Source organism: Rhincodon typus, chromosome 1 (genome assembly GCF_021869965.1).
Source record: "Rhincodon typus isolate 14 chromosome 1, sRhiTyp1.1, whole genome shotgun sequence".
NCBI lineage: Eukaryota > Metazoa > Chordata > Chondrichthyes > Orectolobiformes > Rhincodontidae > Rhincodon > Rhincodon typus.
The window spans coordinates 34920855-34936931 of NC_063332.1; the positions used below are offsets into that span (position 1 = coordinate 34920855).

The 16077-nt window shown below is 40.8% G+C and overlaps 1 protein-coding gene across 1 annotated transcript in view; it reads left to right on the forward strand.

Annotated features, from left to right (window-relative positions):
* LOC109928323 (WD repeat-containing protein 7) overlaps positions 1 to 16077 on the forward strand; it is a 375400-nt gene that overhangs the window by 174694 nt on the left and 184629 nt on the right. Inside the window, exons 18-19 of the mRNA XM_048604178.1 lie at positions 414 to 532; positions 5538 to 5661. Coding sequence (XP_048460135.1) covers positions 414 to 532; positions 5538 to 5661 — 243 coding nt within the window. The remainder of the gene's footprint in view (positions 1 to 413; positions 533 to 5537; positions 5662 to 16077) is intronic.

Below are 16077 nucleotides of genomic sequence, written 5' to 3' on the forward strand. Positions count from 1 at the left end.
AAGTCATTATATAAATGAATTACATAATTGTAATTTTGAATTTTAGAATCAAGTTGGCCATCATCGAAATCTTACACTTTTTGATTATTCTATGCTTTAAATGTTCTTTGTGTAAGACTGGAAATTCAGTTTTCAAATAGGATATTGCATTTGGCCTTAGAAATGTGCAAATGCAAAAGATTCTGCTACTTTTTAAATATGTTGTTAAATAAGTAGTGGTTAAGAAGTATTTTATTACATCAAGGTCACCAGCTGTATTAGTATCCCTTTGCAGGCTTCTGTAGTAGCACCAGTTGAACTTAATTTTGACACCCCGCTTTGAATGAAATGTGCAAAGATTGTTTGTGTTTTAGTAACTGCGGATTACTAGTCAATGTGTCTTCATGCATAATGTGTTTGATATACTTTTGTAGGCTGGAGTCAGCTAGCAGCTATGCATTGTGTAATGCTTCCTGATCACCTCGGGCAGGACAACTTTAGACCTCCACTTTTGGAGATGTTGGCCCGACGATGGCAAGATCGTTGTTTAGAGGTAAAACTTTAAAGAAATAATACTTTAAACTTAATGGAATGACAATAAAGCTAATTCAATTGAATTCTTTGAATCATTCCCTTTTGATGCAGCTTTTCTTGTTTGGGCAAAATTTTGTTTTCAGTAATAAATGAACAAATAGACAACTATTACAGTGTAAATGTCATTGAAATATTTATACTCAGATTACTTTGAATTAATTTTCCTAATATTGGCAGGAGAACAGCATTCTTTTCAACCTTATCTGGTTTTCCTCTGATTTAGGGTTCTGAGAGAAAGTAAATTCTACATTTAAAAAGTACTATTTCATATCTGATAGAATTGGAGTTTATACAATGTTGATTTGACTGACTTCATCAAGTGTTACACTGGAAACAATGTTTGTTGTTTTGCTAGTGGGGGAAGCAATTATAATTTACAGAGGATGAATAATGAGAACAGATTAATGTTGATCTAGAGACTATTTTAAGGATTTGAACCTTAAATGCAAAATGAAGTCCACAAAAGAGAGAATTTCTCCACATGCAATACAATTTTCAGTGTTGTGATGGAGGCTTATCACACAATTTCTTAATCTAAATCAATCTTTCTTCAAATTGACGTTATTGGCTGTTGTCATCATTTCTTATTCTTCCTACAATTGTCTGCCTTTAAAAACCCAAGTTGTAAGCCATTCCATCATTATTTAATAATTTATCAGTTCAACAAGTTGGTACAGTTGGTACAGTAAACTTGCTTGCCAAGCCGGTGTGTTTGATTACAGACATTTCGTCCCCCTGCTAACTAACATCATCAGTGCGCCTCCGGTGAAACATTGGTGCTCTGTCCCGCTTGTTATTTATATGCCTCGGTTTGCTGGGGTGGTTGGCATTACTTCCGGTTCTGTTTTTCAGTGATTTGTATATCGGGTCCAGTTCAATATGTTTGTTCATGGATTTCCAGTTAGAACGCCAAGCCTCCAGGAATTCCCTGGCATGTCTCTGTTTGACTTGAGCTGTCATGGAATGTGGGATAACACAGTGTGGAGCTGGAGGAACACAGCAGGCCAGGCAGCATCAGAGGCACAGGAATGTTGATGTTTTGGGTCAGGACCCTTCTTCAGAAATGGGGGAGGGGGAAAGGAGCTCGGAAATAAATAGAGAGAGGAAGGGTGGGGCTGGGGAAGGTAGGTAGGACGGTGATAGGTGAGTGCAGGTACGCATTGGTGGGGTTTGGTCAGTGAGGTGAGAGGAACGGATAGGTGAAAGAGAAGGTGAACAGGTTTTGTCAGGTTATGTCAGGTCAAGGAGGCGGGGATGAGAGGGAGGGTTGATCATGGGATGAGGCCGAGGGTGGGGAGATTTTGCAACTGTTAAAATCCACATTGAGACCATTGGGTTGTAGGTTCCCAAGGCTGAATATGAGGTGCTGCTCCTCCAGTTTCCAGGTGGTGTCTTTGTGACATTGCAGGAGACCCAGGATGGACATGTCACCCAGGGAGTGGGAAGGGGAGTTGAAGTGGTTCGCAACTGGAAGGTGTTGCCATTTGTTGCAAACAGAGCGCAGGTGCTCTACAAAGCGGTCTCCGAGCCTCCGCTTGGTCTCCCCAATGTAGAAGAGGCCACATCGGGTGCAGCGGACAAAATCTCCCCACCCCCGGCCTCATCCCATGACCAAGCCTCCCTCTCATCCCAACCTCCTTGACCTGACACAACCTGTCCATCTTCTTTCCCACCTATCCGTTCCTCCCATCCCACTGACCAATCCCCACCACTCCCTACCTGCACTCGCCTATCACCATCCCACCTACGTTCCCCAGCCCCACCCCTCCTCTCTATTTATTTCTGAGCTCGCTTCCCCCTTCACCCATTTCTGAAGAAGTGTCCTGACCCAAAATGTCAGCTTTCCTGCTCCTCTGATGTTGCCTGGCCTGCCGTGCTCCTCCAGCTCTACGCTGTGTTATCTCTGACTCCAGCATCGGCAGTTCTTACTATCTCTATCATGGAATGTATTGTCTCAGTCAAATTCGTGTCCTTCTTTGTCGATGTGTATTGAGACCAGTGAGAATTGGTCGTATCTCTTGGTGGCTAGTTGATATTCGTGTATCCTTATTGTCAGTTTTCTTCCAGTTTGGCCTATGTAATGTTTCTCACAGTCCTTGCATGATATTTTGTATATTACGTTAGTTTCATTGGTTGTGGGTATGGGGTCCTTTATGTTCAATTTCTCTCCAAGTATCATTTTTCAAATTTAATTGCATTGGTTCTGCTTAGTGTTCAAGTAAAATAAGTGAAATCTTCATTTTATTTCGGTTGTGTTGATTTACAGTTTCCCCACAGACATTTTTAACAATATTTTGATTTCATGTTTCCAATATGATGTTGGAATAAGTTTATCTGAGGCTGTTAAAATGGGAGAATTTGTGTTGCATGGCTACCAGGTAGCAGTTTGCTGACTGTTACAGTTTTAGTGCTTTTCATAGAGACTAGTAAATGGTTTTTGGTATCTATGCTCGATAAATGAGTGAGTAGCCTTGGCATCACACCTCTGCTATTGTGGCAGAAATTTTGTTGTCTGTGTTGCTTTGTGAGAAAGATACCAAGGGGAGTTAAATGAAGAGCTACTGGGATTTTACCATTTTGATAAATAACTTGAACACAGAACCACTGCCTGCTTTTAAGAACATTACCAAAGTTCGCGTTATAACATGAAAAACTAAAAATGCGTTTCATTGTGTTATTTGAGGATAAATGGATTATCCAGTCAACTAATTTTAAAAACTCTTTCATTGCTCAGTTAGCTGTTCGATTTGACATTCACCATTACTCCACCTGCTTAAAATACATGCATTGGTTCAATTACCAAGAGTTTAGTGATCACTTAGAGAATCAATGAAGCCAGTCTCTTGGAAATTTCGTATCCCATCAAAATTTAAAAGGAACAACAATGCACTCAAAAATAGGGTGAATTTGCTGTATTTGAAAAACCATTTATTTGCATTATTGCCTTTCTCCACTTCTGCCTCAGCTCATCTAGTGCTAAAATACTCATCCATGTATGTGCAATCTTTTGAGTTGATTATTTGAATGTTTTGTTAGCTGGCCTCCCGCTTTGAACCCTCAGTATGTCTGGTAAAACTCTGCCTGTTGTGTATAAATGAAATTTGATGAATGTTAAGGTATTAACTTTGTGTTTGCTGACCCAGTCAGGCAGTGCATTTATTTACAAATTCTCCTCCATCTTTTCAACTCCCCCTACGGCTTTGTCCCTCCCTAGCCCTGTGGCTGCCAGCTTACAACCTATATAGATCTCTATATTGTTCCAACTCTGGTCTGTTCAGAATCCCTGATTTTCTTTGCTGCATCAATCAAGCGTTTAGCTCTCAAATTCTCTGCCTTAGGCTCTTCACTGAGGACTGAGGCTTAATGGTTGTTATTGCAAAGCCATCCTTGGTCTCAAGGGACTGCCCAAGGAGAAGGCTGATGTTACTAGGCTAGTACTTCGGAGATCTAGGCTAACTTTCCAGAAGCATATGTTTAACTTTCATTGCAACGACAGAGAAATTTAATTCTAATTCATGAATAAATTTTCTGTAAAGAGCGCCTGTGGTAAAGATGACCATGTAACTGCTGGATTACCATAAAATTAGCCAGTTCACAAATGTCCTTCACGGGGAGAAAAACTTGCCGTCTTCACCCAATCAATTACAGCTCTGCTTTCAACACCATTATTCCTTCCAGACTAATCTCAAAACTCCGAGACCCAGGTCACGGCTCCACGCTCTGCAACTGAATCCTCAGCTTCCTGACCCACGGACCACAATCAGTGAAGTTAGACAACTGCACCTCCTCCACAAAAATCCTCAACACTGGCGCCCCTCAAGATGCATACTCACCTCCTATTGTACTCCCTGTACACTCACGACTGTGTAGCCAAATTTCGTATGAATGCCATTGACAAGTTTGCTGATGACACCTCCATTGTAGGCTGGACATCAAACAACAATGAGTCACAGTACAGGAAGGAGATAGAGGGCTTGGTGTCGTGGTACAATGATAACAATCTGTCTCTCAATGTCAGCAAAACAAAAGAACTGATCATTGACTTCAGGAGGAAAAGGCGAGGACATGCCCCTATCTAAATCAATGGAGCTGAGGTGGAGAGGGCCGACAGTGTCAAGTTCCTAGGAGTGATGATAACTAACAATCTGCCCTGGATCTCCCATGTAAATGCGACAGTCAAGAAGGCACAATGATGCCTCTTCTTCCTCAGGAGGCTTAGGAAATTTGATGTGTCCATAAAGATCCTCATCAACTTTTACAGGTGCACCATAGAAAGCATTCTATCTCCGTCCATAACGGCTTGGTACGGCAACTGCTCTGTCCAGGGCCATAAGAAACTACAGAAAGTTGAGTGCGCAGCCCAGACCATCATGGAAGCCACCCTTGCATCCGTGGATTCCATTTACACTTCTCATTGCCGTGGAAAGGCTGCCAACATCATCAAAGACCCTTCCAACCTCTTCCAGCAGGCAGAAGATAAAGAAGCTTGAACACATGCACCAATAGATTCTTTGCTTCTTAAATTGCTGAATGGGCCTCTCTAATTTCAATCCAATGGTGACCTTGCTTTTGTGCACCTCTTGTGCAGTCATAACCTTGTATGCCTCACTCTGTCGAAGCACCCTATGATCGGTATGTCCTTGTTTGCTATGATCTGCCTCTTCTGCTCACAAAAGAAAACTTTTCATTGTACTTGGTTACATGTGACAACAACAAGTCAAATCAAATCGGTCTAACATGTACATGACTCCAAACCAAGTAGGCTTGAGGGGCTCTACATCCAGCTTCTCTACCTTTTTCTTATGTTTTTATCCACTAATTGATCATGTACAATTTATAAATGTTTACAGAACATATACAGAATTGATCAAGATTTTAGTGTATCGTTTAAAACAATATTTTAGTTCATTTTTTCTAGATTTTCGCACTAAAATGAATATATTTTAATTAACTTTCCTTTAAAGGTGAGGGAAGCTGCTCAAGCTTTACTGTTGGCAGAGCTTCGAAGAATCGAGAAAGAAGGAAGAAAGGAAACAATAGACACGTGGGCGCCCTACTTGCCACAGTATGTTGACAACATTATGTCACGTAAGTATCTTCATGGTCTACTCAATCGCATAGTTATGAATATGCAAAGGGTTACATGGAGTGATGATGGCCTATAGGTTACCAGTGATTGATTTTATGAATAATGCTATTGGAAACCAATCTGCTTTTTTGTTAGCCTTTTATTTTGATTGAATTTTGGAGCGTATTAATGTGAGACATTTTACACATGTCATTTGAAAACACCATTATTATTTCTGTCACATTTAGGTGGGCTGGAGTGAGATGAAGCTGTTCCAATAATCTAGTTATATTATTCAGTCATACAAAATATCACGCCTCACTAGGGTAACTCACTGGAAATCAATCCTCACTATTCGTGGAGTCATTACAAAAGTTAAAGATTTAATCAAGTACACAAAATTTCTCAATATACCTGTATTTTAAGACCCAAGTTAATAGAAACTGCAGACCAGGTTTCTGTATATAACATGAGTTACTATTTATTGGAAATAAATAGATTTTGACTACACATAAACTACTGTGAACTGTTTAAAAATATGACTCTGCTGATTAAAATTCTAACCCTTTTATAAAATTCCCTTGTACGCTTTCTCAGACAGACAGCAAAATAAAAATTGTTTTTTTGGGTGGATGGAAAATCTGGGAAGGCAGTTCAATGCTCCCCTGTGCATAGGGATCGCTGAGATGATCCTTTCAGCCTGCCAGGACTTGCAGCTCCTCCTCTCCTTTCACTTTCCTGCAAAAGGCACAGAGTCTCTGGTATATTTGTCAGCTTATAGATAAACTAGGTTTCTTTGAGCTTTAAGTATTAGTTGTTAGCAGGCAGAGACTTTTGGCACTGACAACTGGTCACCACGCCACAGATCCATCAGCTATTTTTTGCCAGCTGAGTCTCACTTTATGTACATTCCCTGGTGCTAGTCAAAAACATGGAAAATAGCAGAAATTTGCCATTTGGCTCTTCAAGCTATCATCACCCCACAATCATGATTGTGACTGATCATCTCAGTACCCTTTTTCCTGCTTTCTCTCCATATCCTTTGATCCCTTTAGCCCTAAGCACAATGTCAAATTCCTTCTTGAAAACATTGAATGTTTTGGACTCAACCATTTTCTGTGGCAGAGAATTCCACAGGCCCACCATTCCAGCTGAAGAAATTTTTCATCTCAGCCCAGGATCCTTAAATTGTGCTGGCTGTGGACTCCCTGATTATCAAGAGCATCATTCCTGCATTTATCCTGTGTAGTATTGTAAGAATTTTGTTGCTTTCTATGAAATCTCACTGCCTCATTCTTCAAAATTCTGGTAAATATAGTCCTAACCAGCCAGCTTACGAACTTACAAACAAGGAACAAGAGTAGGCCACTCAGCCCTTTGAGCCTGCTCTGCCATTCAATAAGATTACGGCTGATCTAATTTTAAACTCAGCTCTAAGTTGTTGCATATCCTTGATAATCTTTCCTCAGTGAACAGGAATCTATCGACCTCTGCTTTAACAATATTTAAAGATTCTAAAGATTACAAAGATTCTAAATTCTCTTCATCACCAGTCCTGCTATCCCAAGAATCAGCGTGGTAAACCATTGTTACACTTCCTCAAAAGCCAGAAAATCCTTCCTTGGGTAAGGAGACCAAAATTGCCCCAGAAATTGAATACTCTTGCTATGAAGGCCAACATGCCATTTGCTATGTTCACTGCTGTCTGCTTACGATCAGAGGATGGTGTACAAAGACACCAATTCTCCTTCTTTCCCAATCTGTTGCCATTCACATTATCAAACTTTCTGGTTTATCGACAAAAGATATCCACATTATACTTCAACTGCCATTTGTCCACTCATTTAACTTGTCAAAATCACACTGAAGCCTCTCTGCAACCTCCTCACAGTTCACCCTCCCATCCAGCTTGTATTGTCTGCAAACCAGGAAGTGTAATGTTTATTTCCCACCTCTAAATTATTATTATATGTTGTGAATAGCTGGAGTCTAAGCACTTATCTGTGTGGTACCCTACTAGTTGCTGCCTGATAATTGGAAAAATACCTGTTTGTTCCTACTTTTTGTTTCCCATCTGCCAACTAGCTTTCTATTCTGTCGACCTTGCCTGTCGCATTGAATGAATGTTAGAATGTTAGAGCCCTTACAGTGTGGTAACAGGCCCTTTGGCCCAACAAGTCCACACCGACCCACAGAGCATCCCACCTAGACCCATCCCCCCCATCGTCTCATTAGGGGCATTTAAGCAACTATTAGATAGGCATATGGATGATAGTATAAGGTTGGGGTGGAGGTTAGATAGACCTTAGAATTAGGGTAAAAGTTCGGCACAATATCGTGGGCCAAATGGCCTGTACTGTTCTATGTTCTATGTTCTATAACCCACCTAACCTACACATCCCTGAACACTACGGGCAATTTAACATGGCCAATCCACCTAGCCTGCACATCTTTGGACTGTGGGAGGAAACCGAAGTACCCGGAGGAAACTCACGCAGACACGAGGAGAATGTGTAAATTCCACACAGTCATCTGAGGCTGAAATTGAACCTAGGTCCCTTAGAATGACTTATATACATATTACACAGGTCTTTTTTTTTCTCCACACATCCTTTTGAGTTATACCTTTTTATTCTATACGGTCTCCTCATGTGTTTTTCGAAAAAAAATCCCCTCTCGCTTTTCCAAGTTAACCTTCATATTTCACCTATCTGCCCTCTCCACCAACTTATCGAAGTTGTTTGGAAGCTCTGCACTGTCCTTCTGTCAGTTCACAATGTTTTCAAGTTTTGTATGTACCACAAACTTTGAAATTATTCTCTCTACACCAGGGTTTAGAACATAAACTTATATCAGGAGAAATAAGCATCAAATACTAACCCCCAGCGAACTCCATTAAAAATTTGCACCGGCCTGAAAAATATCCATTAACCACTCAGCCAATTTATTTCCATGTTGCTACTGTTCCTTTTATTCAATGAACCCTAACTTTGCTGACAAATCTATTGTGCGGCACCATGTTAAACACTTTTTGCACGTCCATTCACAACAGCATTAAGCTCAACAACCTTCTATTACCTATTCAAAGCACTCCCAGCAATTTAGTTAAACACCTTCTTCTTCAAATCTATGATAGCTGCCCTGAATTAACATGTATTTTTCCTTATAACTATTAATTCTGTCATGAAATATGATTTCAAAAAATTTCCCCATCACTGAATTTAAACTGACTAGTTTGTGATTGGGCTTATCCTTACTCCTTTTCTGAACAAGGATGTTACATTTTCAATTCTTTAGTCCTCTGACATCACCCCCACATCTAAAGTAAACTGAAACCTATGACCAGAGGCTGTGCAATTTTCATTCACTTTTCCTCCTTATCCTTGGATGCATCACATCTGGACCTGGTTTCTTGTCAACCCTAAGTGCTGCCAACTTATCAAATGCTGCTTCCTCATTGACTCTTCTAGTGACTGAATTTCCTTCTTTGTTACCAATGCCCAGATAGCCTTTGCTTCCTTGGTAAAGACAGATACAAAATAATCATTCAACATCCTAGTTGTGCCCCCCAACCCCCACCCCCTCCCACCTCCCAGTTCCATTTGTAAATGCCCTTTTTGGTCACTCTTTTTCCACCTGTTATTACCCTTTGCTATTTATGTGCTGATAGGATACTTTGAAGTTGCTATTTAAATCAGCTGCCAGAGTATGTTTATAATCCGTCTTTGCTTCTCTTATTTGCCTTTTCACCTCCTGTTTGAACCTTCTGTATTCAGCTTGGTTTCAATTGCACTGTCTGACACCTGTCATAAGTGCACTTAATCTTCTGTAGCTTAATTTCTATCTCCTTTCTTATCCAGATCGCTCTGAATTCATTTGTTCTAACTTTCCCTTGTAAGAGAATATACCTTGACTGTGCCTGAACCATCTCTTTTGTGAAGGTCATCTTTGATTGTTCATTCATTGTTCAGCTACAGTTTTTGTGTCAAACTTTGGCTCCAGTCTACCCAGTCTAGCTCGGCTCTTGCCCAACTGAAGTTGGCTGTTTCCCAGTTAATTGTTCTTGTTCTGGATTGTTCGTTGTTCTTTTTCACCATCATCCTAAACTTCATGATGCATTGATTGTTGTCCCCTCAATGTTTCACCTAAAATTTACTAACACTTGATCAACAATCAAACATCATTTCCAAGAAACAGGTCTAGCAGTTCCTCCTTATGCATTGGACTGGACACAAACTGCTACAGAACGTTCTCCTTAGCACCATTGAGGAATGTCTGTCTCCGTCTGCTCTTTACACCACTAGTAATCTAGTTTGCATTTAGACAATTAAGTACCTTATTATGAGGACTCCATAATATTTGCACTTCTATGTAATTTTCTTGCAGGTTTATTCTTTCACATGCTCCTCACTAGTTGGTAGCCTATAGACGATAGTTTTTTTGTTCCTTAGCTCTCGCCAAATCAATTCTGTCTTTGAACTGTCTGGGATATTTTGTTTCTGCAGAGCTGCAATGTTCTCCCTAACTAATATAGCCATCCCTTGCTTTGCTTCCTTTCCTGAACACTGTATCCAGGGCTTTCAACATCCATCGCTGCTGTTCCTTGAGTTAGATCTCTGTTATGTTCACATGACAATTCCACCTGGCAATCTGTAACCCCACCAATCTTGATTACTATACTCCATGCATTCACACGCATGCACTATAACCATGGTTTAGAATGATTGAGTTTCTCCTTTGTTGCACATCCGTCTATTAATTCAGTGTTTTTTATTCTACTCCTATCTGTCTGAGTATTTTGTGTACTTGGTATTCCTCTCTGGTATTGTTGGTTAGTTCTTACATCTCTGCTGATTTGATACAAACCCTCTCAACAGCACACCAAAATACTTCACCAGGAATTCAGACCCGGCTCCGTTCATTCGTACTCCCCTAGTTTCTACAAGTGCAGTCTTCCTCAGACACCCAGTCCTGGGATCCAGAAATCTAAAGCACCTCCACCCAGCTCCTGCAATTTCTTTTCAGCCACACATTCATCTGTCTTATCCTTCTATTTAGAGTCATAGAGCAGTACAGCATGGAAACAGACCCTTCGGTCAAACTCATCTATGCCAACCAGATATCCTAAATTAATTTAGTCCTATTTGCCAGCGTTTGGCTAATATCCCTCTAAACCCTTCCTATTCATATACTCATCCAGATGCCTTTTTAAATGTTATAATTGTATCCACCTCCACCATTTCCCTGTAGCAGCTCATTCAATACGCGCACCACCCTCTGCATGAAAATTTATCCCTCAGGTCCATTTTAACTCTTACCCCTCCCACCTTAAGCCTATGTCCTCTAGTCTTGGACTCACCCACCCAAAGGAAAAGACCTTGGCTATTCACCCTATCCATGCACCTCATGAATTTATACACCTGTATAAGGTCACCCTTATTCACCAAACATCCTCAGACAGCACCTTCCAAACCCACGACTGCTTCCATCTAGTAGGACAAGGGCATCAGATATATGGGAGCGCCACCACCTGCAAGTTCCCCTCCAAGTCACTCGCCATCCTGACTTGGAAATATATCATTGTTCTTTCACCGTTAGTGGGTCAAAATCCTGGAATTCCCTCCCTAATGGCATTGTGGGTCAACTCAAAACACATGGACTGCAGCAGTTCAAGAAGGCAGCTCACCAGCACCTTCTCAAGGGCAACTAGGGATGGGTATTAAATGCTGGCCAGCCAGCGATGCCCACATCCCACAAAATGGATAAATAAAAGAAATCCCTCAACCTCTGAAGCTCCAGGGAAAATAGCCCCAGCCTATTCAGCGTCTCCCTATAGCTCAAACCCTCCAACCCTGTCAATATCCTTGTCAATGTTTTCTGAACTCTTTCAAGTTTCACAGCGTCCTTCCATAGCAGGGAGACCAGAACTGAATGCAGTATTCCAAAAGTGGCCTAACTAATGTCCTGTACAGCCACAACATGATCTCCCAAATCCTATACTCAATGCACTGACCAATAAAGGCAAGGATACCAAATTCCTTCCTCACTATACTGTCTACCTCGGAGTCTATTTTCAAGGAACTATGAACCACTCAAAGGTCTCTTTGTTCAGCACCACTCCCCAGGACCTTACCATTAAGTGTACAAGTCCTGCCCTGATTTCCTTTCCAAAATGCAGCACCTCACATTTATCTAAATTAAACTCTTCTGCCACTCCTCGGTCCATTGGCCCATCTGATCAATTTGGAGGTAACTTTCTTCGCTGTCCACTACAACTCCAATTTTTGTGTTGCCTGCAAACTTACCAACCATACCTCCTATGTTCACATCCAAATCATTTATATAAATGACCAAAAGCAGTGGACCCAGCAACTGATCCTTGTAGCATACCGCTGGTCACAGGCCTCCAGTCTGAAAAGCAACCGTCCACCACCATCCTCTGCTTTCTACCTGTGAGCCAGTTCTGTTTCCAAATGGCTAGTTCTCCTTCAATTCCATGTGCTCTAACCTTGCCAACCAGTCTGCCATAAGGAATCTTGTTGAATGCTTTACTGAAGTCCACATAGGTCACGTCCACCGCTCTGCTTTTGTTAATCCTCTTCATTACTTCTTCTAAAAACTCAAGCAAGTTAGTGAGACATGATTTCCATGCAAAAGCCATGTTGACTATCCTATAAGGCCATAATACATAGGAGCAGAAATTAGGCCATTCTGCCCCACCATTCAATCGTGGCTGATTAGTTTCTCAACCGCATTCTCCCACTTTTTCCCCGTAACTGTTAATCCCCTTGACAATCAAGAACCTATCCATCTGTGTCTTAAATATAGCTGACCTGGCCTCCACAGCCTTTTGGCAATGAATTCCATAGATTCACTACTCTCTGGCTGAAGAAGTTTCTCCTCATCTCTGTTCTAAAAGGTCATCCCTTTAATCTAAGGCTGTACCCTGGGTCCTAGTCTCTCCTGCCAATGGGAACATCTTCCCAACATCCAGTCTGTCCAGGTCGTTCAGTATTCTGTAAGTTTCAATTAGAATCCCCCATCATCCTTCTAAACTCCATCGAGTATAGACCCAGAGTCCTCAAGTGTTCCTCCTTTGTTAAGCCTTTCATTCCTGGGATCATTCTTGTGAACCTTCTCTGGACCCGCTCCAGGGTCAGTATACCCTTCCTGAGGTATGGTGACTAAAATCACACTCATTACTCTAAATGTGGTCTGACCAGAGCTTTATAAAGCCTCAGAAGTATGTCCCTGCTTTTATATTCTAGTCCTCTCAAAATAAATGCCAAAGTTGCATTTGCCTTCCTAACTGCCGATTCAACCTGCAAGTTTACCTTAAGAGAATCCTGGACCTGGACTCCTAAGTCACCTTACACTTCGGATTTTTTAATTTTCTCCCCATTTAGAAAATAGTCTATGCTTCTATTCTTCCTACCAAAGTGCATGACCTCACATTTTTCCACATTGTATTCCATCTGCCACTTCTTTGCCCACTCTCCTAAGCTGTCCAAATCCTTCTGCAGCCTCCCCGCATCCTCATTACTACCTGTCCCTCCACCTATCTTTATATCATCTGCAAACTTAGCCAGAATGCCCTCAGTTCCTTCACCTAGATTATTAATGTATAAAGTGAAAAGTTATAGTCCTAATGCTGACCCTTGTGGAACACCACTAGTCACTGGCTGCCATCCTGAGAAGAATCCTTTTATCCCCATGCTCTGCTTTCTGCTCAGCAGCCAATCTTCTATCTATGCTAGTACCTTGCCTGTAGCATGTTGGGCCCTTATCTTACTCAGTAGCTTCCTATGCGGCTCCTTGTCAAAGGTCTTCTGAATGACCCGGTAGATAACATCCATTGGCCCTCCTTGGTCTAACCTGCTTCTTAACTCCTGAAAGAATCCTAACAGATTTATCAGGCATGACCTCCCTTTGATGAAACCATGCTGGCTTTACCATGCACTTCCAAGCATTCAGGAATCTCAATCTTCACAATGGACTCCAAAATCTTACCAATGACTGAGGTCAGCCTAATTCGCCTGTAATTTCCCATTTTTTGCCTTATTCTCTTAACAGGGAGTTTCCATTAGTGATTTCCCAGTTTTCTGGGATCCTCCTTGACTCCAGTGATTCCTGAAAGATCACTAGTAACACTTCCACTTTCTTTTCAGCTATCTCCTTCAGGCTCTGGGGTGTAGTCCACTTGGTCCAAATGAATTATCCACCTTCAAACCTTTCAGTTTTTCTAGCACCTTCTCCTTGGTGATGGCCACCATACTCATCTCTGCCTCCCCGACTCTCTTGAATTTTTGGGATACCACTTGTTTCTTCCACCGTGAAGACTGACACAAAGTATTTATCCAGTTCCTCAATCATTTCATTGTTCCCCATTGCTACTTCTCCAGCATCAATTTCCAGCCACCCAATGTCCACTTTTGCCCTTTATGTATCTAAAGAAACTCTTGCAATCTTCTTTTATATACTAGCTAGCTTACCCTCCTATTTAATCTTCTCCCTCCTTATTTTTTTTCATTTTCTAATTAGTCCTTGCCTTTATCTGTACTCATTTGCACATGGCGCTGTGAATCATTCACAGTGCCACAGGATTGGCCCTTGGCTGCCCTTCTCTGAGGATCCATTTCACTCACCAGCACCCAGAAAGGAGAACCAGTTAGTGAGCAAAATCATCTTGGGGGATGTTTGAACACCTGTCTGGTTCTCTTGGACTGTTTGGCTATGTGAGTGAAAAAAGAAAATCAGAAGACTTCCTTCCCCTTCTGAGTCAATATACCTGAACTCATCAAACTCCTTCTCCATTCAACTTAGACAGTGATGCTGTATTTGTATGTTCTAAAACGAAAGCGTTAACTCTCATTTGTAGGAAAAATCTATTCAAGCTAGCTTCCTTGATTAACTAATTAACTCTTCCTCAATGGATAGTTTTTATACTCCTCCTTACTTCTCTGGCCCTGGAAATTTAACGGTAACTTTCAGTTTAAAGTTACTTACAAACACATTTAGATTTTTCGAAAGAGCTTAATCCTCTGTCCAGCTGACCAAACTCCTGAGCACTCCATTCAAGTTGCACTCTGTTGTTCATAGTTGTCTGACAAATCACCTGATAGAAAACCTATCATTACAGAAGTCTAACTTTTTGATTGTCTTTTTCAATTGTGGCAAAGAGTTGAAAAGGCAACAAGTTACACTAATCTTATCCTAGAGTGAAAATCAGTACAAAAAGACACAATAAAACTTTAAAACGAACATTAAAATAAAACAAAGAACTACAGATGCTGGACTCTGTTTTGCTCTTCACAGATGCTGCCAGACCTGCCGAGTTTCTCCAGCAATTTCTATTTTTGTTTGTTGGAAATGAACAGATTTGTCATACTGGATGTTCATTTTAAAGTATAAAAGATGAGTCATACCTTTATGCGGTTTTTGCTAGATGTATTGGTTTTTCCTTCTGGGATGTGAGAGTTCAGCCCCTTTCTGATTATGCTTTCAAATTCTGGGCACTTGAATGATGTGGGGGCAGGAGCATTGGTGCTGGTAAATGGCTTGCAAATGAGGGTAGTGCTTGGGCCTCTGATTTCTCTCCTTGACCCTGACCTTAGCCATCTCAGCCACTTATCTTACCTGCCTCATTTAACCATTCAGTCATTTGCTAACACACAAAAACTGTTTAAATGATCCACCAGGAATGTGGAGTTCCTTCAGAGTAAAAAAAAGGGAGCGGAGTGGTGAATCTACTCCTTCAAAGATCTGTATCTTTATATATATTTTGCATGCTCCCTACTGTCATACGCAATGGAACTATGACTTGTTGACTTTACATGGTTACTGTACATGAGTTAATCATGTGGAATCTTTTATAATATAACCACAGAAAGTGCTGAAAAACGTAAACAGCTCTAGCAGCATCTGTGGAGAAAGAGAGAGAGTTAATGTTTTGAGCACAGTATGACACAGTTTTGGAGAAACATCATTTTAAACTCGAATCATTAAAACATGCCCTCTCTCCAAGTTGCTGCCAGAACTGCTAAATTTTATTTTTCCCCCAGTACGTTCTGTTTATATTTCAGATATCTGGCATTGGTGGGATTTTGCTTTTATTTGAACATGTCATTGTGCTACATTTGCAAGTGCATTATGAATTTATCTTCCTTATCTGAATTGAAACCTTTTGTTTTCTTTAATATTTCTGTTCTCCGAACAAATCTGCTTAATGGTTTGTAGCTGAAGTGTATTTTCAGGTAATTATTAGGATTAGTTTTGATTTCTCAGAAACAGGTTTTTGTAATAGAGCGTTAAACAATAGGATTTAATGTGATTGTAATGCGTATCAGTATTTAAACCTTGTTTGAGTTGAAATTATGGAAGTGCTGCGTAATATGAGGCTGACGAATCTAGTAATGGTGTTGAGTTAGGATTTCTTT